Here is a 25,661-nt window from a genome sequence, read left to right on the forward strand (position 1 = left end):
GTTTGTTTCTCCTAAGCTAAGCATTGTTTCTCATGTTCTCCTATTAGTGAGCTGTCACCACTCAGTGTTTGAATGTGCAGTCAATTATCTCTTTCTTAATCTACTTCATAGTCCCGAGGGCGGTCTAAGGCACTACTTCTCAGTGCTAGAGGCATCACTACAGACCATGGTTCGATTCCAGGCTGTATCACTTCCGGCCGTGATTGGAAGTCCCATAGGGCAGCGCACAATTGTAAATAAGAATTAGTTCTTAACTGACTTGTCTAGTTAAATAAAAATACTCTTCCCATCTGGAACATCTGCCTTATAACTCAGTGCAGTTAAGCTCAATACAGTTACACATTGTAAACAATTCTGAATTGTACAACATATCATACCTGTAGTATGGTTATGTTAGCTTATGTTTTAAATTATTTTTTGTTATTGTTTAAAACATTGGCCTCGAAATACCTTGTTTTGAAACAGTCATTTTGATATGTGCTGTTTATTGTTTAAATGATTGCTCATTGTCCTTGCTGCTAGTGGTTTACCTGCCATATATAAGAGTTCCAGCGGGACATCTGAGATCCGCGTCATGATGCTCCGACTCCACTGGTCCTGATGATGCTCATGTGAGTTCAGGATCAGCCAACTGCAGTGAAGCTTTCGGCATTGACCTCTAAAACGTCATACTATGTTAAAAGGTTAGCCTTACTTAGATATGTCATTGTGATGTGTTGACGATCATTTGCTTTTGCTAATAAGACAAACATACTTCCAAATGTAATGTGATCCTAATAGTTGACTGGTCCGTGCTTTCACAGAAGCAGCCTTTATCCAGTCTGCCATCCCGGAAGCGGAGGAATTTGGGGGTTGGGTTAGAGAAACATAGCAGCTCCGCGTGCGGTAGAGGAAGACCGCACGGATACAAACACGCACACCGCGTAACAAAATACCGAAGACGTGACCTCAAACTACACGGATACAACCACCATAAACATCGCTTCGGAATGGATAAGCGGAAAAGACAGTAGTCTCGGGTGGGACAGAGGGTGAGAAAGCAAAGACCGCATCGCCTGTGTTTTTGAGTGTGCATTTATTTATTAAGTCCTCTGCTCGCACAGGTGTACACCGATGACCGAGAAGGAACCAAACGACCTCGTTTATTATGGATAAGGTTATGGTGTTTGTAGCCTACACGACCCCTTATTAACTAGGCTAGGCTATTCCTTTGGCGAACTATACGGGTTGGTTGGGATGTGCACTGCATGTGATGGGGAGAAATTTGAGGACATAGGCCAGCCAGTTAGACTAAAATATGTATTCGTGATGGTAGGCTTAACTACAGATAAAATCCCTGCCCGGCCAAACCGATAGCAATGTCGGAGAGGCAGGAGAAGGACCGGGCCCGTGAAAAAGAATGCTGCGGCAGCGAGAATCCCGCTGTTCCATCCTCCTGTCAAATGGATGTTTCCTGTCGTTGAAACAATGTGTCAATAGTTGATGTAGCCTCGTCATCACGGACGGCACGCCACTCTTGAGGATTTTCCTCTTCCTATGTCGCGTAGGCTATTGATAGCTTACAGCTATAATTTCCATATGGCTATCGCATTGACTTCATATCTATCTGTTTATAGCTATAACAGGGTCAAATTCTAGGCCTATGCCTTGTGAATGTGATTTGGGAAGGTGGTCTAAGCCAACCATTTTCAGTTCACATTCGAGTTGTCTCACCTAGGCTACTTCTATTCAAGCTCTACTTTACTAGGTCAAATGTAAACAGAATACTTATTGCTCTGTCTGTGTCTGATGCATAGTCTATTGACTTTTTCCTCATGGAAGTGAGTCAGCCTGAGGGATTGCAACTCACTGAGAGTGCGTGTGGTTATTTAAAGTCTTTGCTGCCCCCCCAGGCAGTGGTTTGGTGTCACAATCCAGATGAACGGGAGAGGCAGTTAATTATGGAAGCCTCCTCTATTCAAATGTCAGCAGCCTGACAAGTTTGTTAGCGTGGCCCGGAGGTGAACTTGGACCCACTGATCTGAGGCACTGGAATCCTCTGTGTTTATAGTCATTGAGGCTGGCAGGACACAGTGGGATACTGTACTGATACTCTCGCTCTGTAATCTCATTGGGGAACGTTTAGTTGTCTCAGAAAATCCTTAGGACTGTTTTGTTTGAAGTTTTTCTGAACAAAACAACTCCATACAGCAAGGCAGAAGGAGATGAATACTAAATGAGATGAATGGCTACAGAAAAAATGATGACCGAATGCAGACTTCACACTCACAGGAGAGTAACACGTTCTTTGGAAAGATGTCTCCATGTTGGAATGCTACAGTAGGACCAGTGTGAGGTGACAGAGGCTAAAGTGGAGGAGACAAGGCAATGTGTGAACACACACTGAGGTGATGACAGCATGGAAGAAGGAGAGAGCATTGTGCTATATCAGTCAGGCTCCCTGCTTAGTCACATGCTGAATATGGAGTCATATCACACTCTGACCTCTTCTCGCCCTGCTGCTATCATACCCACCAGAATAACCTCCGGCTATGGATACACACAGAGAACTGCTTATAGCTGTTTTACCACCAAATAACCTCTAACTTCCCTGTTTTGGTGGAGATCTCCACTGTCTATCAACTGGTTAGGGGTAGCTGTTGTCTGGGGTGACCAGAAGGAGAAAAATGCACTATGAAATGTAGCTTTAATCTGCTGAGGTATGGCTGGAAGGTCCAGGGGGGTATGGTTGACACTGAACACCTGGTATAGTGAGTTCATCCTAGTTTACTACTGCTCATTTGTAAGTGGAGTCAATGGATTGGCTTTGTTCTGTAAGCAGTTACCATGTAAATGTTCATGTGAGCAGCTCAGCGCTATGGCCAGAGTGGTTTTAGGATGGTTGTAGTACTGAAGTATAGTGTGTACATGTGTAACAGTGTAGGTTCCGTCCCTCTCTTCGCCCCAACCTGGGCTCGAACCAGGGACCCTTGCACACATCAACAACTGACACCCACGAAGCATCGTTACCCATCGCGCCACAAAAGCCGCGGCCCTTGCAACGCAAGGGGAAACCCTACTTCAAGTCTCAGAGCGAGTGACGTCACTGATTGAAATGCTATTAGCGCGCACCACCGCTAACTAACTAGCCATTTCACATCGGTTACACATGCAGTGTTCTAAGAAAGGTAGCCTAAGAGAGAAACTTAATCATTGTAAAGTGTTACCTGGCCAAATGAGTACATTTGTTGCATTCCTAGGAACCTCACTCACTCTCTCTAGCCTGGTACCCGGTCTGTTTGTGCTGTCCTGCCAACTCCTATGATCATTGTCAGTCCAAAGACCATAGCAGTTGGCAAGACGGCACAAACATATCTGGGACGAGGCTACAGTACATACTCACTGGCCTTGCCCGGATTTCGGGGTAGAAGACTTCCTGTCCGAGTCCTGATAAGCCAGTAGGGTGAAGTTACCCCTAGATGCTGATCTTGTGTCAGTTTTGCATTTCCCCCACAAATGGTTATGGTTAGGATTGGGAGAGGGGAAGCATCACCCTGGAGCCCTGTTAACAGGAAGTCATGGGGCATAGAGTTAATCAAAAGAGGTAAACATGGCTACCTCCCAAATGGCACTCTATTCTCTGTCGCGCACTACTTTCTACCTCGGCACATAGGGCTCTGGACTAAAGTAGTGCACCATATAGGGGATAGGGTGCCATTTGGGTCACAGGTCATGACTCAGGGTTCTGAGGAAGAGGAAAAGGAGGGAACATTCCACACATTCAGGAGTAGTGGGGCCCTGGGAATGTAGCCGATGTCATAGACTGTAGTGATAGGGAACTAGGCTACATTATCATAGGGTCGCACAGAGGAACTTACACAGTATGGAATAACACTGATGTGCCAGTAGCGATAGTGGCCAATTCCAGTCAGCAGAAAGGTTGACTGGAATGAACTGCAAAATTATTTTATTTACAGTCCTAGTGTAGTCTCTTTCATCAGCCGCTGTGAAAGCTATGAGTCTGGCATGTGAGACCAGTCATAGTGTAATCTCTTTCATCAGCCGCTGTGAAAGCTATGAGTCTGGCATATGAGACCAGTCATAGTGTAGTCTCTTTCATCAGCCACTGTGAAAGCTATGAGTCTGGCATGTGAGACCAGTCATAGTGTAGTCTCTTTCATCAGCCACTGTGAAAGCTATGAGTCTGGCATGTGAGACCAGTCATAGTGTAGTCTCTTTCATCAGCTGCTGTGAAAGCTATGAGTCTGGCATGTGAGACCAGTCATAGTGCACAGTTGTGTGACATGTTGAGAATAGTCATAGATGCTGACATCTGTTAGCTCCTAATAACAGACTAGGATTTCACATAGAATGATTGACCAGGTTTCTGTAGTGTGTGTGTGTGTGTTTGTTTATTCAAGGTGGGGGACACACTTGCACACACACGCCTACACTGACAGAGCCAAGTAAGTGTCTGAGTCAAGATAGTTGACGTGGCATAGGAAAACACTAACTGTGAATTTTTGTTGCATGCCAGGGTTGACTTGTTGGGTAAGAACACACTAATACTATACAAACATCACAGTGTAACTTGAGTACAAATGTCTGTCACTGCCTTTAAATGAAAGCTCAAACTGTAAAAGAGTTAGCTTTGCCATGTATGATTATATACGTTGCCTTCAGAAAGTATTCACACCGCTCGATTTATGTTATAGCCTGAAGTAAAAATGAATACAATATTTTTCACACCCATCTACACACAATAATAATGACAAAGTGAGAACATGTTTTTAGAAATGTTAGGACATTTTAAAAGCTTTGCACACCTGGATTGTACAATATTTGCACATTATTATTTTAGCCATGTTCAATTCTTGCCATAGATTTTGAAGTAGATTTGAGTCAAAACTGTAACTAGGCCACATTGAAACATTCAATGGCATCTTGATAAGCAACTGCAGTGTATATTTGACCTTGTGTTTTAGGTTATTGTCCTGCTGAAAAGTGAATTGTCTCCCAGTGTCTGTTGGAAAGCAGACTGAACCAGGTTTTCCTCTAGGATCTTGCCTGTGCTTAGCTCTATTTGTTTCTTTTCATACAAAAAAATCAAGATTCTCTGGTCTGATGAAACCAAGATTGAACTCTTTAGCCTGAATGTCAAGCGTCACGTATGGAGGAAACCTGGCACCATCCCTACGGTGAAGCATGGTGGTGGCAGCATCATGCTGTGGGGATGTTTTTCAGTGGCAGGGACTGGGAGACTAGTTTGGAACGAGGGAAAGATGAACGGGGCAAAGTACACAGAGATCCTTGATGAAAACCTGCTCAGGACCTCCAACTGGGGCAAGGGTTCACCATCCAACAGGACAATGACCTTAAGCGTACAGCCAAAACAACGCATGGGAGAATCTCCCCAAATACAGGTGTGTCAAGCTTGTAGCGTCATACCAAAGAAGAATCGAGGCTGTAATCGCTGCCAAAGGTGCTTCAACGAAGTACTTAGTAAAGGGTCTGAATACTTATGTAGATCAAATTGTATTTGTCACATACACGTTTAGCAGAAGTTATTGCGGGTGTAGCGAAATGCTTGTGTTCCTAGCTCCAACAGTGCAGTAATGTCTAACAATTCACAACAATACACACAATACGCACAACCTAAAAGTAAAATAATGGAATTAAGGAATATATAAATGTGATATTTCAGTTATTTTTTATAAATTAGCTAACATTTATAAAAACCTGTTTTTGCTTTGTCATTATGGGGTATTGTGTATAGATTGATGAGGGGAAAAATAATATTTAATACATTTTAGAATAAGGCTGTAACGTAACAAAATGGAGAAAAAGTCAAGGGGTTTGAATACTTTCCGAAGGCACTGTATATATGATTTGTTAATTTGAATAGGCAAATGTCGTACTGTAAGACACTAGTGCCCCATCTCCTCCATTCTGACCTGATTCTGTCTCTCTCCATCCCTGTCCCCCTCTCTCACCTTTCCTCCTCCCCCCACTCCAGAGGATGGGCGCAGAGTCCTGGTGTCGGTGTAGATGTCTCTCGGTCGGCTCTTGCGACGCGCCTCCTCCAAGGCCTCGGACCTCCTGACCTTTAACCCAGGGTCGGCGGGGTCGCGGAACAGCTTGGACGGAGAAATCATCTTCTCCAAGAACAATGTGTGTGTGCACCCTGCCGAGCCCCTGCCGGGCCTGCCCGAACACCACCCAGGTACAGTATATAGCTGTTTAGGAGTCCCCTACATAAGGGTCCTATTCATTAGGGCACACCGTAGCTAACGTCTTTGCAACGGAGAAGAGCATTTCTTATCGGACAAGTTCAGGCAGTCCCTTCCTGTTTCAGTCCATTTTCTTGCATTTGGTGCCTAATACATACAACCCTGGGGTGTATTCAGTGAGCTGAACTATTCTGAACATCATAGACATGTAATGAATAGCACTAACACGATTCCCTATTCTACCTGACACAATCATATTTGTTCTACACCATACATTTCTATCGGAATGTTCTGTAACATTACATCCTCCTGAACAGGCCCCAGCTATGACTATAGCGTTCACCTATTCCTCTGCTGTTCTTCTCTTCCCAGTGTGTCCTATAGTGTCTCACTCTCTTTCCACATTGTACAGATGAACTCTCACCTGAGAGATATGAGACTGTATGGTTCATTATCTCTCGCCTCTGCATTTCCTTGTTTGTTCATGAGTCAGATCTTATCTTCTTTTCAGGTTATTTCCTCTTTGTCTCACTTGTTTTGTATCATACCTAGTAATGTTTCCATGTACAGTATGCCACTGCTTTGCCACCTCTTCCATCATGGTATGGTATGTTAGCTATGGACAGTATGTTTGTGTATCAACTTATTAAGGTTATAGATGTCTAATCTGTTATAGTTCTCAGGCAAAAATCTTTTTCCCATGAACCATAAGTCAGATTGACTCCAGATGTGGTATATCCATCTATCTGACTTCTGGTTCATGGGAAGAAGGTTTTGTCCTGAGGAGAACTGACTTGGTTCAGGGATCCTTTTATCTTATAGTGTGATCTTCTCAGGTGACTTCGGTGCTTGTGTGTTCTTGTGTGTGTGTGTCCTCTCTTTCTCAACCTGTCTCCAATCCTCTGATGATATGATCTCATATGTGTTTTGTGTTCTTGTCCACATGTCTGTGTTCCTGTGTGTTTGCGGCCATGTTTCTCCATCTCTCTCATGACTCCCTTCTCTCCTCAGGGTACCTGTGTGTCCACATGGAGAAGGATGAGAGCCTGGGAACCACTCTGATCCTAACCTGGGTTCCCAACTCCCGCATCCAGAAACAGGACGAGGAGGCCCTGCGTTACATCACCCCAGAGAGCTCACCTGTCCGCAGGAACGCTCGGCGCAGGCCCCGCAGGTAGAGTGGGGAGAGGGGAACGTAATGGACTTCTGTAGGTGGTGATATTGCAATAACTGGTGTTATCGTGAAAACGGCTTGTATCGCCGTAACAGGTTTTATTGCAGTAACTAGTTTTATTGTGATAACTGCTTGTATCCTGACAACTGAGCCTGAACTTTTTGTAATATAGGTGAACACTTTTTCAGGATGGTACTTAATTTCCATCTGGTCTTATCTAACTGAATTTCATCTTCTGAAAAAAACTATTTTACGGTAACACTGTAATGTTAACCCTACCTGCAGGCCCCACTCCCGACACCCTCCAGCCCAGGAGGAAGATGAGGACCGGGAGGAGGAGGAGAGGATCGGGAGCAGAACTGGGAATGGAGGGGGCCTGGGTCTGGAGGCCAGCATAGAGCCCCCTCCTCCCCAGCAGCAGCAGTCCCAGTCTGGGGGGGATGAGGGGGATGAGGGGTCCTGTGAGCTGTCGGCTGACGAGGTGAGCAGGGACAGCACCATGGGCTCGGACTCGGACACCACCTTCTCCTCACCCTTCTGCCTGTCGCCCGTCAGCGAGTCCCTCTTTGAGAGCAGCGGCTCTGTGTTCCTGGACAACGAGAGCAGGTGAGCTGGGAGGGGATGGGTTTGTGTGTGTGGATAATACAGACCTTGCTTCAAATTGTAATTTAAATAATTTCAAATACTTTATCAGGGCTTGATTGAGTTTGCATGTTGTCATTAAACCAATAGAAAAAGTCAGGCTAATGCAAATACTAAAAGTATTTGAAAGATTTCAGTATTTAAATGCAGGTCTGTTATGTGTACGTAGTTGTTTGTGACTTGTGTTAGACATAGATACGAATAGGGTGTTTTGGTGGAAAAAATGAAAGTTATTTTCAGTTGGATTTGTGTGAATTATCTATGCGAGGTAGCTATTGATATGCAGGGCACAAATGGAGCTGTAGTTTCCTTGGTATTTATAATTTATGTATGTATTGAATCCAGTCTCTGTCAGTTCAGACGCTGAATATTGGTGTCTTATCTTGCAGTGGAGACATTGAAATAGTTTAAGCATATAAGCACATGACAGAAATGCTTTTCCAATTATTTGGGTAGAGAAGCATCCAACTTGTTAAATACATATTTGAAACTGACTGCCTGAATGCAAACAAGAACCTGCAACCCATTTGCGTAAATATCATATGCTTATTTTAGGTAACCGGCAATTTGATCGTTTCCCCACCACTTTATAAAAGAGTTTTTAAAAGAGAGAGCGAGAGAGAGCAGCAACAGTTGTCTGTGTTTAAAGGCTGTAACCTTGAATAATGTTGAACCCACACTCCAGATGCCAGTTTCTCACCTCACAAGACAGAATTTCTCACCAGATCGAGGTAGTTGTAATAGGCCAAACCTACCACATGGTGGAGCCACAGAGAAGAGGATAAGTGTACGCTTACTGTCATTGGGGGAGGTTCACACTTCACACAGCATTTTTTAATTAAACCTTTATTTAACTAGGCAAGTCTGTAAATGAGAATTTGTTCTTTGTAGGGAGAGAAAGGGCTGTTAAAGCAGATAATTACAAGGTTATGGTAATATCCAGTAGATTCAGGTTCTTATTGGCAACATGGGCCAAAACACACACATTGTCCTTCGCTAAATCAATCCAATTAAAGCAGCTTAGTTAACAGTTAGGAGTTAGCAGTTAGCACACACATTCATTATGTGGTCCATGCAGGAATTCTACCGACAGCCTTGGTGTTGCCAACACTCTGCTCCAACCAACTAAACCATCTGGACTAAACCACTATCATGTTGCTGTACTGACCTTATGGCCATTCTCCTTTATACATCCCTCAGAGGTCGTTTCCACACAGAGGTATTTGGCCAGAAACACAGCCCAGGATGAGGGAGTTTGAAATGTGTGTTTTGTCTATTTAACACTGTAAGTGCAGTTAGTGTGTGACTTGGCAGCTTTCTCTTGCACTGCCTCTAACCTTTTCTTTCTTTCTTTCTTTCTTTCTTTCTTTCTTTCTTTCTTTCTTTCTTTCTTTCTTTCTTTCTTTCTTTCTTTCTTTCTTTCTTTCTTTCTTTCTTTCTTTCTTCTTCTTTCACTCGTTCTCTCGCTCTCTTTCTTTATCCTTCGCTAATGTTTCTCTTTAACCCAATCTCCATTTTTTTCTCCCTGTACTTCCTTTCCCCTCTTCACTCCCTCCCTCCCTGGGTCTGTGTGAAACGCTCTTTGATTCCTCCCCGCTCCTGAGGTTGTTGTGCTGGGCTGTGTGTCAACTGGGTGGATTAGAGGAATGGAGAGTGGTCTGGTCCGGGCCTACAGGCAGCAGCAACCCCTCTGGAACAGCACAGCTCTCAGCTTTAATTGACACTGTTAAGGGGCCTGGGACTGGAAACATGTCACTAGGAATCATGCAGAGAGAAATAATCTGTGTGTAAGAAAGTGAGTGGGGAGAGGGAGAAAGAGGGAGTGTGTAAGAAATCAAGAGAGTACATTATGTTGGTGTGTGGGAGAGCCTGTGTATTGTAACTTGTGTGTGCATGCATACGTGTTCACAATGCTATTATTGTTTCACACTTTTGAAACTCATCTATATGGTTAAGCTATTAGTTGCTCCAGTACAGCGTCTATATGGCTCCAGTACAGCGTCTATATGGCTCCAGTACAGCGTCTATATGGCTCCAGTACAGCGTCTATATGGCTCCAGTACAGCGTCTATATGGCTCCAGTACAGCGTCTATATGGCTCCAGTACAGCGTCTATATGGCTCCAGTACAGCGTCTATATGGCTCCAGTACAGCGTCTATATGGCTCCAGTACAGCGTCTATATGGCTCCAGTACAGCGTCTATATGGCTCCAGTACAGCGTCTATATGGCTCCAGTACAGCGTCTATATGGCTCCAGTACAGCGTCTATATGGCTCCAGTACAGCGTCTATATGGCTCCAGTACAGCGTCTATATGGCTCCAGTACAGCGTCTATATGGCTCCAGTACAGCGTCTATATGGCTCCAGTACAGCGTCTATATGGCTCCAGTACAGCGTCTATATGGCTTCCAGTACAGCGTCTATATGGCTCCAGTACAGCGTCTATATGGCTTCCAGTACAGCGTCTATATGGCTTCCAGTACAGCGTCTATATGGCTTCCAGTACAGCGTCTATATGGCTTCCAGTACAGCGTCTATATGGCTTCCAGTACAGCGTCTATATGGCTTCCAGTACAGCGTCTATATGGCTTCCAGTACAGCGTCTATATGGCTTCCAGTACAGCGTCTATATGGCTTCCAGTACAGCGTCTATATGGCTTCCAGTACAGCGTCCATATGGCTTCCAGTACAGCGTCCATATGGCTTCCGTACAGCGTCTAAATGGCTTCCAGTACAGCGTCTAAATGGCTTCCAGTACAGCGTCTATATGGCTTCCAGTACAGCGTCTATATGGCTTCCAGTACAGCGTCTATATGGCTTCCAGTACAGCGTCTATATGACTCCCAGTACAGCGTCTATATGACTCCCAGTACAGCATCTATATGACTCCCAGTACAGCGTCTATATGACTCCCAGTACAGCGTCTATATGGCTTCCAGTACAGCGTCTATATGGCTTCCAGTACAGCGTCTATATGGCTTCCAGTACAGCGTCTATATGGCTTCCAGTACAGCGTCTACAGTTGAAGTCGGAATTTTACATACACTTAGGTTGGAGCCATTAACTCGTTTTTCAACCACCTCTCAAATTTCTTGTTAACAAACTATAGTTTTGGCAAGTCGGTTAGGACATCTACTTTGTGCATGACACAAGTCATTTTTCCAACAATTGTTTACAGACAGATTATTTCCCTTATAATTCACTGTATCACAATTCCAGTGGGTCAGAAGCTTGGAAGATTCCAGAAAATGATGTCATGGCTTTAGAAGCTTCTGATAGGCTAATTGGCATCATTTGAGTCAATTGGAGGTGTTCCTGTGGTTGGATTTCAAGTCCTACCTTCAAACTCAGTGCCTCTTTGCTTGACATCATGGGAAAATCAAAAGAAATCAGCCAAGACCTCAGAAACAAAATTGTGACCTCCACAAGTCTGGTTAATCTTTGAGAGCAATTTCCAAACGCTTGAAGGTACCACGTTCATCTGTACAAACAATAGTACGCAAGTATAAACACCATGGGACCATGCAGCCGTCATACCGCTCAGGAAGGAGATGCGTTCTGTCTCCTAGAGATGAACATAATTTGGTGCAAAAAGTGCAAATCAATCCCAGAGCAACAGCAAAGGACCTTTTGAAGATGCTGGAGGAAACCGGTACAAAAGTATCTATATCCACAGTAAAACGAACCCTATATTGACATAACCTGAAAGGCCACTCAGCAAGGAAGAAGCCACTGCTCCAAAACCGCCATAAAAAAGCCAGACTACGGTTTGCAACTGCACATGGGGACAAAGATTGTACTTTTTGGAGAAATGTCCTCTGATCTGATGAAACAAAAATAGAACTGTTTGGCCATAATGACCATTGTTATGCTTGGAGGAAAAAGGGGGAGGCTTGCAAGCCAAAGAACACCATCCCAACCGTGAAGCACGGGGGTGGCAGCATCATCTTGTGGGGGTGCTTTGCTGCAGGAGGGACTGGTGCACTTAACAAAATAGATGGCATCATGAGGCAGGAAAATTGTGTGGATAAATTGAAGCAACATCTCAAGACATCAGTCAGTAAGTTAAAGCTTGGTCGCAAATGGGTCTTCCAAATGGACAATGACCCCAAGCATACTTCCAAAGTTGTGGCAAAATGGCTTACAGACAACAAAGTCAAGGTATTGGAGTGGCCATCACAAAGCCCTGACCTCAATCCTATAGAAAATTTGTGGGCAGAACTGAAAAAGCATGTGTGAGCAAGGAGGCCTACAAACCCGACTCAGTTACACCAGCTCTGTCAGGAGGAATGGGCCAAAATTCACCCAACTTAATGTGGGAAGCTTGTGGAAGGCTACCCGAACTGTTTGATCCAAGTTAAACAATTTAAAAGCAATGCTACCAAATAATAATTGAGTGTATGTAAACTTCTGACCCACTGGGAATGTGATGAAATAAATAAAAGCTGAAATAAACAATTCTCTCTACTAAAATAAAGGGGTGATCCTAACTGACCTAAGACAGGGAATCTTTACTAGGATTAAATGTCAGGAATTGTGAAACTGAGTTTAAATGTATTTGGCTAAGGTATATGTAAACTTCCTTCTTCAACAGTATATGGCTCCAGTACAGCATCTATATGGCTCCAGTACAGTATTCTAAACCACTGAATGTAGTGCGTCTGTAGGACAAAATTGCTATTATTTTTCTTTATCTTTAAAACTTTTAAATTCATAATATATCTCAAAAGTATTTTGCTGCCCTGTACAATTGTTAGAATCCTAAACATAGGTAATTAAATGATAGTACATTTCCATGTAAATGTACAGTAATATTTTTATATAACATTAAACCTATTTTTAGCTCTCCTCTTCTCCCTGCCCTCCCCAGAATTTTGATTAGATGTTTTTATACTGAACAAAAATATATGAACGCAACACGTAATGTGTTGGTCCCCTGTTTCATGAGCTGAAATAAAAGATCACAGACATTTTCCATACGAACAAAAAGCTTTTTTCTCTCAAATTTTGTGCATGAATTTGTTTACATCCCTGTTAGTGAGCATTTCTCCTTTGTCAAGATAATCCATCCACCTGATAGGTGTGGCATATCAAGAAGCTGATTAAATAGCATGATCATTACCTTATGCTGGGGACATTTTTCTTCACAAAACACAACTCCACAGATGTTTTGAGGGAGCATGCAATTGGCATGCTGACTGCAGGAATGTCCACCAGAGCTGTTGCTAGATAATTGTATGTTAATTTCTCTACCATAAGCCACCGCCAACATTGTTTTAGAGAATTTGGCAGAGCCCAACCGGCTTCATAATCGCAGACCACGTGTAACCACGCCAGCCCAGGATCTCCACATCCGGCTTCTTCACCTGCGGGATCGTCTGAGACCAGCCACGCAGACAGCCGATGAAACTGTGAATTTGCACAACCGAAGAATTTCAGTACAAACGGTCAGAAACCGTCTCAGGGAAGCTCATCTGCGTGTTGGTCGTCCTCACCAGGGGCTTAACCTGACTGCAGTTCACCAACTTCAGGGGGCAAATTCTCACCTTCGATGGCCACTGGCACGCTGGAGAAGTGTGCTCTTCATGGATTAATCCCAATTTCAACTGTAACGGTCAGTTGGCGTCGTGTGGGCAAGTGGTTTGCCGATGTCAACGTTGTGAACTGAGTGTCCCATGGTGGTGTTATGGTATGGGCAGACATAAGCTATGAACAAACACAATTACATTTTATCGATGGCAATTTTGAATGCACAGAGATACCATGACGAGATCCTATGGCCCATTGTCGTGACATTCATCTGCCGCCATCACCTCATGTTTCAGCATGATTATTTACTGCCCCATGTCACAAGGATCTATACACAATTCCTGGAAGCTGAAAATGTTCCAGTTCTTCCATGGCCTGCATACTCACCAGACATGTCACACACTGAGCATGTTTGGGATGCTCTGGATCTACGCATACTACAGCGTTTTCCAGTTATTGCCAATATCCATCAACTTCGCACAGCCATTGAGGAGTGGGACAACATTCCACAGGCCACAATCAACAGCCTGATCAACTCTATGCGATGGAGGTGTGTTGCGCTGCATGAGGCAAATGGTGGTCACACCAGATACTGACTGGTTTTCTGATCCACGCCCCTACTTCTTTAAGGTATCTGTGACCAACGGATGCATTTCTGTAGTCCCAGTCATGTGAAATCCATAGATTAGGGCCTAATGAATTTGTTTCAATTGACTGATTTCCTCATATGAACTGTAATTCAGTAAAATCGTTGAAATTGTTGCGTATTTGTGTATTTAATTCAGATCCCCATTAGCTGCTGAAAAAGCAGCAGCCACACAACATAGAACATGACAACATGCAGAACACTGATAGATAAGAACACTAATAGATAAGAACACTAATGTAAAGCTACATTTAAAACATCTAAAGAAAACTGTGTTAGTGTGTCTCTTCACAGTCCACGTTGTTCCTTAAGGTGTTTCATATTTCTTGCCTGAGTTACCATGTAGTCATTTTCCCAGCCTCTGTTCTTACTTGGGGACTGGGTTTTTGAGCTGTGATAACTGGCTGAAAAGACAATTTGGTACTTTCAACACATCAATATTTCTTACAATAATCGACAGTGACTCGGTCAATCTCTCGTCCACTCTGAGCCAGGAGCGACTGATATGCATATTATTGACATTGGCCCTCTTTGTACATTTGAGGACCAGACGTACTGTTCTGTTCTGGGCCAGCTGCAGCTTTTCTAGGTATCTTTTTGCCGCACCATTACCGTACAACTGTTTGGTTGCATGTGATGTAAAAAAATCAGAGCATCTCTTTATCACAGACAGACCTCTCCCCATCTTTACAACAATGCAATCAATATGCTTTGCCCTTGACAGTTTACAATCTAATAGAACACCAAGAAGTGTAGTTTCTTCTACTTGCTCAACAGCCACATTATTCATTGAGTTTAGGGACCATGGGGGTTGAGCCCCAGGCTCTGGTTCTCAGGGTGACGCCAGAGCTCTGTCCCTAGGGTAGAGCATCACGTAGGTGGGGAGCTTGTAGCTGTAGCTCCCCTGACGAGGGACATGCCATTAAAACAGCTTTTCCATCAAAACATGCTGTTGACATATACTGAGTGTGCTAAACATTAAGAACACCTTCCTAATATTGAGTTGCACCCCCCACCACTTTTTGCCCTCAGAACAGCCTCAATTTGTCGGGGCATGGACTCTACAAGGTGTCAAGCGTTCCACAGGGATGCTGACCCATGTTGACTCCAATGCTTCCCACAGTTGTCAAATTAGCTGGATGTCATTTGGGTGGTGGACCATTCTTGATACCCACCAGAAACTGTTGTGCATGAAACACCCAGCACCGTTGCAGTTCTTGGCACTTAAATCTTTTGTCTTGTGCATTCACCCTCTGAATGCCACACACACACAATCCATGTCTCAATTGTCTCAGAGCTTGAAAATCCTTCTTTAACCCGTCTCTTTCCGTTCATCTACACTGATTGTAGTGGATTTAACAAGTGACATCAATAAGGGGTCATAGCTTTGTCCTGGATTCAGTCTATGTCATGGAAAGAGCAGGTGTTACTAATGTTTTGTCCACGCAGTGCATAGTCTGTGTATAACACTGTATACATAGGCTATAGTGTAGTCGCTATAGAGAACAGCATCAGCTATTAGTGTGAACATTTAGCATTAGCTAATTGAGATCCACTGATGAGGTAGATGGCATTTAAAACCTCTCTGTAAGCACCCACTTATGTTAGCGTAAGCTATCTTCACTTCATTGATTAAGTAGACCCCATTTAAAACAGGTCCATGTTCAACACCTTCTGTTGATGCTGATTAGTTAACTGGAAAGACCAGAGACAGTTAGCTTAGCAATATCTCTGACAGTTACAATAGTTAGCATGTAGCGCAGTTTAAATATTCCTTTGAGACAATGTTTTAATCAATCAAATGTTGCCAGGTTTTATTCAAGCAGACCATTAAGTGTTGAGACTTTTGGTTTCTGTATGTTCTCTCAGCACCTCAATGTTATACAATAGGCCTATGACTCAGACCTGGGTTCAAATACTTAAAAATCATTTCAAATGCTTCTGCAGGGCTTGATTGAGATTTCCTGTTGCAATGGAACCGATAGAAAAGTCCCAAATCTGCAAATCCCACTCACCTGGCACTCCGGACAGGCTAAAGCAAAGGCTCAAAATATTTGAAAGATTTCAAATAGTATTTGAACCCAGGTTGATACATGATCCAGAGGGCAGTGAATCTGACCAATGAGGGGAGACCTTGCTGTCTTGATGGATCTCACATTATTTTCCCATATATAGGTATGTGACAACCCGAGACATGATCAATTCACAACCATTGATTTAGTTTGAAACTGACCAGCTCTGGCTCCTCTCATGGGACCAATAGGCTGTTTGTATTTATTATGGACTTAGAGAAATACTGTTCCATCAGCATACAAGGAAACAGCATTTAAATGTAAATGTTTTTCCATATTATTGACTTGTGTTTACTGGCCCCATTTGCAATTAATACATCACTGTGCTTCTCAGGTCTGGCTCTCCGAGACGTGTCTTGGTTGTTAATAGTTTGATTTACCCCCTTACCCAGGTGTGTGTGTGTGTGTGTTAACACAGTAGAGGAACCCCCAGCTCGGGTTACAGTGGCCGTGGGGGAATGACTGGGGAAATTGGAAGGCAGACGCTGTGATTTGTGTGTGTGTGCACAGTTTCTGTTGTATGCACTGTGTGTGTGTGACGTGCGTGGTTCCCCCCTGCACAGTAACCGCCATGCATTCTTCTCATTCTCTGTCCCATGGTCTAAGCCAGAACAATCCCAGGACATAAAACAAGGGACCACAACAGGGCAGTAAATAGACTCCTGATATTCAACACTAGTTACAGGCAGTACATAGCCCTCTGGACCCTGTTTGCCATATCTATTGCTTATGTGTTGTTAGAATTACATCTGTGTGCAATGCAATGATTCTCCAAAATCATGGTCCCATCAGTTTCCCTTAGACGCTGATCTAAGGTCTGTTTTAATTTAGCCAGTAATAGTTGTGGGTGTAAATTAATCTGATCCTATAACCAACTTAACTTCTCCCCCCTCATTTTCTCAGGGAGCTGTGCGACGAGTCCATGACCCATTCTGCCAGCTCCGCCTCCAGCCTGGACAGCCACGCTCCCTCTGAGAACAACAGCCAATCACAGGGCATGCGATGGGAGGAACAGCAGAAGGTGCTGGCGTTGGAGCAGCTGGGGGGAGTGTTCCGGGTTGACCTGGGTCACATGAGGTCGCTCCGCCTCTTCTTCAGGTCAGCCAGGGGTCATGGAGGGGTCATGATGTCTGGATATTTTATGACCTCAGGAACTTTACTCTCATAACAACTTACCTGCGTACAGTTGTGTTGTTTGACCTGTGAGGGTAAAGGGGAGGATTATCATTGTCCAACTCAAACGATTACAAAAATGAAAAAGTCACTTCAGAAAGTGGGCCTATATGTATGTAAAAAAAAAAAGGACTGTATTTGACAATCCAGGAAATGTTTCTGAAATTCTTCTCCAACTGAGAGTTTGCTGTATATGTTATAAGCCATGTTTTAGCAGTAACATTGTATGTGTATTTCTTTCAGCCAGTGTTTCTGTATGTTTGAATGGTATGTTGTGATTCCAGTGATGAGGCATGTAACAGTGGTCAGCTGGTGATCGCCAGCAGAGAGAGCCAGTATAAGGTCCTCCACTTCCACCACGCAGGTCTGGACAAGCTGGCTGAGATCTTCCAACAGTGGAAGTGCTGCAGAGAGACCCAGCTCAAAGACCAGGTGAGACATGTTAGCATTGTGGCTAGATACCATCTTACTTCGGCGTTATTATTGTGGCTAGATAACATGTTATTTCAGTGTTAGGATTGTGGTTAGATACCATGTTATTTCAGTGTTAGTATAATGGCTAGTTCCTTTATCTCTCGCTCTCTGCCCCACACCCATCCTTCTCGCTCTCTCTCTGTCCCCCACCTATCGATCTTGCTCTTTCTCCTCCCTCTCTCTTCCAGGTAGTGGATGAGAAGTCATGTATGCAGTTCTCCATCCGGAGGCCCACCCTGCCGTCCGCTGAGACCCACCCAGAGGAGCGTCTGTACCGCCGTCTGGACGTCACCACCTGGCTCCGACACCTCAACCACAACGGACAGGTGGAGGAGGAGTACAAGCTACGCAAGGTGAGTGTGTAGCTGGGATAAGACCTTGGAAGACTGACAGACTTGTTTACATTTGTATACGATCATGTGTCTGTCAATTATGCATGGGAATATTTGGGAAAAGATTTCTTAAATAAAAATGACATGGAGCTGATTTCCTGGTGTTTTTAGTCTTATGTCAAACAATGGAAATGAAAAAAAAATCACAAAATTCACAAAATTCTAGGGGGGCAAATAAAACCTCCTGCATCACTAAATCGGCCGATGGGCCACCAGTTGGAGAACCCTGGTGTAGTTACTGTAGCTAACATTGTTGAATTCTAGACTTCTACTACTCAGGCTGATCATGTCCTCTCTGTTCCCCCCTCAGGCCATCTTCTTTGGGGGCATTGACCCTTCCATCCGTGGGGAGGTGTGGCCCTTCTTACTGCACTACTACAGCTGTGACTCCTCCTCCCAGGAGAGAGAGGCCTGGAGACTGCAGAAACGCTCCGAGTACCACGACATCCAGCAGAGGAGGTAGGTGGCTGGGGGTTTACTATAACTAATGGCTCTCCATCCAGTAGAGGAGGTAGGTGGCTGGGGGTTTACTATAACTAATGGCTCTCCATCCAGTAGAGGAGGTAGGTGGCTGGGGGTTTACTATACTAATGGCTCTCCATCCAGCAGAGGAGGTAGGTGGCTGGGGGTTTACTATAACTAATGGCTCTCCATCCAGCAGAGGAGGTAGGTGGCTGGGGGTTTACTATAACTAATGGCTCTCCATCCAGCAGAGGAGGTAGGTAGCTGGGGGTTTACTATAACTAATGGCTCTCCATCCAGCAGAGGAGGTAGGTAGCTGGGGGTTTACTATAACTAATGGCTCTCCATCCAGCAGAGGAGGTAGGTGGCTGGGGGTTTACTATACTAATGGCTCTCCATCCAGTAGAGGAGGTAGGTGGCTGGGGGTTTACTATAACTAATGGCTCTCCATCCAGTAGAGGAGGTAGGTGGCTGGGGGTTTACTATAACTAATGGCTCTCCATCCAGTAGAGGAGGTAGGTAGCTGGGGGTTTACTATAACTAATGGCTCTCCATCCAGTAGAGGAGGTAGGTAGCTGGGGGTTTACTATAACTAATGGCTCTCCATCCAGTAGAGGAGGTAGGTAGCAGGGGGTTTACTATAACTAATGGCTCTCCATCCAGTAGGAGGAGGTAGGTGGCTGGGGGTTTACTATAACTAATGGCTCTCCATCCAGTAGAGGAGGTAGGTGGCTGGGGGTTTACTATACTAATGGCTCTCCATCCACCAGAGGAGGTAGGTGGCTGGGGGTTTACTATAACTAATGGCTCTCCATCCAGCAGAGGAGGTAGGTGGCTGGGGGTTTACTATACTAATGGCTCTCCATCCACCAGAGGAGGTAGGTAGCTGGGGGTTTACTATAACTAATGGCTCTCCATCCAGCAGAGGAGGTAGGTGGCTGGGGGTTTACTATACTAATGGCTCTCCATCCAGCAGAGGAGGTAGGTAGCTGGGGATTTACTATAACTAATGGCTCTCCATCCAGTAGAGGAGGTAGGTAGCTGGGGGTTTACTATAACTAATGGCTCTCCATCCAGGGCAGCTGCACTGCTGCTGACCATGTGCCTCTCAGTGTCTGTGTGTGTGCGGGGGGGGGGGGGGGGGGGGGGGTTCTAGTGTGTCGTTTTCGATGAAAGAAGGACATTCATAACACTGGAACATATGTGGTTAATTTATACAAAGGAATAAGGTGGCACCAAGCCATATCCTGCTAACTGTTACACACACACCTTGTGGTTTCACTTTGCAAATGGAGCAATCAATAGACACAATTACAGAACGTGTTATGGGAGTGCTGGGTGTAAATTAACAGGCCTCCTGGGTAAAAACATGTCATCGCTGATCAAATCATATTCTCATATTCTATCAATATGATGGCTGCAGCTCGATGCACGCAGCACACACGCACTAAAAGAGAATAAAGGGTGCAACCAGTCAGAGTTTATTTTAACCTCCCAGCGTTACTGTCCCTAATCCTCTTTCTTTTTCAATACATTTACATTTGACATTTGACTCATTTAGCAGACACTTGTCCAGAGCAACTTAAAGGAGCAATTAGGGTTAAGTGCCTTGATCAAGGGCACATTGGCAGATGTTTCACGTAGTCGGCTTGGATATTCGAACCAGCGACCTTTTGGTTAATGGCCGTACGCTCTTAACCGCTAGGCTTCCTAAGCTTCCACACAGTGTGCATGTGTGCGCAAGTGTGTGTGCACGAGTGCACAGAATTGATATGATAATTGGCCGGTCTTCAGCGGAATGGCATATTAACCTTTAGAATACATCAGAAGATGTAATCCAAACCAGCCAATTAGACGCTCTATTCCTCCTGTGATGTGATGAGGCTGATGGAAAAACACTTGACTGAGCCTCCAGGGGCCATTGGCTCATCATTAAGACCCTGGAACTACAGTCTCTGCCTTCTAAAGGTGGTGGCACTGGTACCACTCTACTTAAAGCCTGCAGATATAATGCATTATGATGCAGGTATCATAACTGATTAGACTTGTCATGAACATGTATGACACCCTTATAATCATCTGTTTATGATCCTGACTAAAGACCAGCCCCTGTTAATTAAATAATTTAGTTCTATATGGAAATATAACATTAGATTATTTATATAAGTCACATTTTGAAGTCACATGCTTATAAGTCACATGCTTGTTTGATTTGATGTTCTGTGCCGTAGCCAGTACTGTTGAAGATGTTAAACATGGATGATCCTGCTGGAGAGGAGAGAGATGTCAATATATACCTGTTCTGAACAAACACAGGAGGAGGAGAGAGTTGTGGAGAGTTGATTCAGTTTGCTCGTCTATTTTCTACAAGGTCTTATGTCTCTGTGGTCTTACATGTTAATGTTGAGTTACACGATTAGGGGATTCTGGTAGCAGGACCAGGTACAGCTGCTGACAGTTCTCCAGAAAGGGAAGAAGAGAGAGTGAGGCATGGAGGGAGAGAGGGGACAAGGGACTGGGAGAGAGGGAAAGAGGGATCAAGGGACTGGGAGAGAGAAGGAGTGAGGGAGGAGATGCTGAGGGAGAGGCAGACACAACACAGACCCAGAAAGTAAACAGTTGCGTGAAGTTGCATCAGGCCTAGTGTTATTGTTCCTGGCGGGGCTCAATGGAAAACAAATAGTGTTAATTAAATCCCCTCTGCTCTGCTCGTTAGGGTAGGGGTCAGGTCCTCAGTGTTCAGGTTCTCAGCCAGAGAGTGATAGGAGGGGGTTAGGGTTAGATCATAGGTTGTTTAAGTGGTTTACATTGCCCCAACATCCTCACCCTACCCTTTTTCTGACATCCTATCAAGGGTTAAATTAAAAGTACATTTTTTAAGTTGAGTAACTGCCTTTCAGTTTGGTTGACATTAGTGCATAGCCCCAGTATTTAACCCAGTTTAAATCCCCTTCCTCCCTGTGTCTGTCCCTGCCATCCCCAGGTTGTCTATGAGTCCTGAGGAGCACAGTGACTTCTGGAGGAAGGTTCAGTTCACCGTGGACAAGGACGTGGTGAGGACAGACCGCAGCAACCACTTCTTCAGGGGAGAGAACAACCCCAATGTGGAGATCATGAGGTCAGGACAGATGGCTCTGTCTGGGCATGTCCCTCTTTTCTCTTACTCACTCTCCTCTCTGCTGTCATTATTTTTCTTTCAATCTTATACTTTCTCTCCCCTACCACTTCTCTTTCCTCTCATCTCTATCCATATCCTTTCCTCTCTGTCTTTATTCTATTTTTCACTCTCTCCTCTCTTACCACTCTTCCCCACTCTATTCTCCCCCCTTTCTTCCTCACCTTTTCAATTTCTCATCATCTTTCCTATCCCGTAGTCCAGTGCACAGGAGGTAATATTGTACATGAATATCATATTCTGAACCCTGGGGGAAACTAACTAATGACTTTCATGCTTTATTGACTCCCAGTAAGTTGTTAGAGGACTAGTTCTGATGCATACTTACAGCTAATAGCTTCCTAAATGAGGAGCTAAAGGCTTTCAAAACCAGGCTGTTTAAGTGACTCTCATGGCTGGATCTCAGTATTGGTGAAAGTAACTGGGTCAAGTAGAGTAGGGGTGGGGAGGTTAGAACTCTCATGTATTATTATGGCCCAATATTATCTCACCACTTTTCATATGTCTTATTCATTCGCTTACTCTGTTTTAATGCCATAGTGTTAATTAGCTTTAAGTTCCTCTGTGTCCACATCACTAAGGAATGATCATGGTCCACACACTCAACACAGTCGTGAAGGCACAACAACACCTCTTCCCCCTCAGGAGGATGAAAAGATTTGGCAGGGACCCTCGGATCGTTATAAAGTTCTACAGCTGCACCATTGAGAGCATCTTGACTGGCTGCATCACCTCTTGGTTTGGCAACTGCTTGGCATCTGACCGCAAGGCTCTACAGAGGGTAGTGTGTACGGCCCAGTACATCACTGGGGCCAAGCTTCCTGCCATTAAGGACCAGGCGGTGTCAAAGAAAGGCCCTAACAATTGTCAGACTCCAGCCACCCAAGTCATAGACTGTTCTCTCTGATACCGCACGTCAAGCGGTACCAATTCACCAAGTCTGGAACCAACAGGACCCTGAACAGCTACTATCCCCAAGCCATTAGACTGTTAAATAGTTAGTCTGGGTGGCTATTTGGTTAACTATTTAACTATCTGCAGTGACCCTTTTTGCCTTAACTTTTTAGACTCATCGCATACACTGCTGTTACTGTTTATTATCTATCCTGTTACCTGTCACTTTATCCCTACCTATATGTACATACACTGCTGTTACTGTTTATTATCTATCCTGTTACCTAGTCACTTTATCCCTACCTATATGTACATACACTGCTGTTACTGTTTATTATCTATCCTGTTACCTAGTCACTTTATCCCTACCTATATGTACATACACTGCTGTTACTGTTTATTATCTATCCTGTTACCTAGTCACTTTATCCCTACCTATATGTACATACACTGCTGTTACTGTTTATTATCTATCCTGTTACCTAGTCACTTTATCCCTACCTATATGTACATACACTGCTGTTACTGTTTATTATCTATCCTGTTACCTAGTCACTTTATCCCTACCTATATGTACATACACTGCTGTTACTGTTTATTATCTATCCTGTTACCTAGTCACTTTATCCCTACCTATATGTACATACACTGCTGTTACTATTTATTATCTATCCTGTTACCTGTCACTTTATCCCTACCTATATGTACATACACTGCTGTTACTGTTTATTATCTATCCTGTTACCTAGTCACTTTATCCCTACCTATATGTACATACACTGCTGTTACTGTTTATTATCTATCCTGTTACCTAGTCACTTTATCCCTACCTATATGTACATACACTGCTGTTACTGTTTATTATCTATCCTGTTACCTAGTCACTTTATCCCTACCTATATGTACATACACTGCTGTTACTGTTTATTATCTATCCTGTTACCTAGTCACTTTAAACCTACCTATATGTACATACACTGCTGTTACTGTTTATTATCTCTCCTGTTACCTAGTCACTTTATCCCTACCTATATGTACATACACTGCTGTTACTGTTTATTATCTATCCTGTTACCTAGTCACTTTATCCCTACCTATATGTACATACACTGCTGTTACTGTTTATTATCTATCCTGTTACCTGTCACTTTATCCCTACCTATATGTACATACACTGCTGTTACTATTTATTATCTATCCTGTTACCTGTCACTTTATCCCTACCTATATGTACATACACTGCTGTTACTGTTTATTATCTCTCCTGTTACCTGTCACTTTATCCCTACCTATATGTACATACACTGCTGTTACTGTTTATTATCTATCCTGTTACCTAGTCACTTTATCCCTACCTATATGTACATACACTGCTGTTACTGTTTATTATCTATCCTGTTACCTGTCACTTTATCCCTACCTATATGTACATACACTGCTGTTACTATTTATTATCTATCCTGTTACCTAGTCACTTTATCCCTACCTATATGTACATACACTGCTGTTACTGTTTATTATCTCTCCTGTTACCTGTCACTTTATCCCTACCTATATGTACATACACTGCTGTTACTGTTTATTATCTATCCTGTTACCTAGTCACTTTATCCCTACCTATATGTACATACACTGCTGTTACTGTTTATTATCTATCCTGTTACCTGTCACTTTATCCCTACCTATATGTACATACACTGCTGTTACTGTTTATTATCTATCCTGTTACCTAGTCACTTTATCCCTACCTATATGTACATACACTGCTGTTACTGTTTATTATCTATCCTGTTACCTATTATTTCTGCATTTTTCTCTCTGAATAGTTGGGATGAGAAGTAAGCATTTCACTGTTGGTCTACACCGGTTTACAAAGCATGTGAAAAATACAATTTGATTTGATCTAATTGATTGTTTTAACGACAGTGTCTAAACATCTATATGACCTGTTGGTTAGTGTGATCGGTCAGTATGACTTTGTATGTGTAACTTAGTATGAGGTAATATGTGTAACTTAGTATGAGGTAATATGTGTAACTTAGTTTGAGGTAATATGTGTAACTTAGTTTGAGGTAATATGTATAACTTAGTTTGAGGTAATATGTATAACTTAGGATGAGGTGACTATGATCTCTTGATATTGTCTGTGGTGGTGTTCCTCCATTCCTCCAGGTGTGTGCTGCTGAACTACGCGGTGTTCAACCCAGAGATGGGCTACTGCCAGGGCATGTCTGACCTGGTGGCCCCCCTGCTGACCGAGGTGCAGGATGAGAGTGACACGTTCTGGTGCTTCGTAGGCCTGATGGAGAACACCATCTTCATCAGCTCTCCCCGCGACGAGGACATGGAGAGACAACTGGTAAGGGGACAGAGGGAGAGTGTCTTTCTTTCTCTCTCTTTTTATTATACACACTTTTCTCTCTTCTCTCTCGCTATCTGAGATTCTCGTGTTTGTGTATTGTTTTGTGTGTGTGTGTGTGTGTGTGTGGCGTTACATTCATATCCACATTAGTGCCCTAACCATCTCTCTCCCGTTCCAGATGTACCTGAGGGAGCTGTTGCGTCTGATGCTGCCCCGGTTCCACCAGCACCTGACCCAGCTGGGGGAGGACGGGCTCCAGCTGCTCTTCTGTCACCGCTGGATCCTGCTCTGCTTCAAACGGGAGTTCCCCGACACAGAGGCCCTGCGTATGTGGGAGGCCTGCTGGGCACACTACCAGGTACGCAACTTTACATCAGCATACGCACAGCAACATGTTGTACATGGCATTGGTGTACACAGAGCAATATCAAACACACAACATTGGCATACATACAC

General features: G+C 43.9%; 1 protein-coding gene across 1 annotated transcript in view; it reads left to right on the forward strand.

Annotated features, from left to right (window-relative positions):
* Positions 1–693: 693 nt before the first annotated feature.
* LOC106601774 (TBC1 domain family member 16) overlaps positions 694–25,661 on the forward strand; it is a 29,178-nt gene continuing 4,210 nt past the window's right edge. Inside the window, exons 1-11 of the mRNA XM_045715521.2 lie at positions 694–1,031; positions 5,996–6,202; positions 7,221–7,383; positions 7,669–7,989; positions 17,177–17,371; positions 17,731–17,878; positions 18,109–18,273; positions 18,623–18,771; positions 21,758–21,892; positions 25,016–25,202; positions 25,384–25,563. Of these exons, the coding sequence (XP_045571477.2) occupies positions 6,028–6,202; positions 7,221–7,383; positions 7,669–7,989; positions 17,177–17,371; positions 17,731–17,878; positions 18,109–18,273; positions 18,623–18,771; positions 21,758–21,892; positions 25,016–25,202; positions 25,384–25,563 (1,818 nt within the window). The 5' untranslated portion in view covers positions 694–1,031; positions 5,996–6,027. The remainder of the gene's footprint in view (positions 1,032–5,995; positions 6,203–7,220; positions 7,384–7,668; positions 7,990–17,176; positions 17,372–17,730; positions 17,879–18,108; positions 18,274–18,622; positions 18,772–21,757; positions 21,893–25,015; positions 25,203–25,383; positions 25,564–25,661) is intronic.

This window comes from Salmo salar, chromosome 03 (assembly GCF_965601325.2).
Source record: "Salmo salar chromosome 03, fSalSal1, whole genome shotgun sequence".
NCBI classification, from domain to species: Eukaryota; Metazoa; Chordata; class Actinopteri; order Salmoniformes; family Salmonidae; genus Salmo; species Salmo salar.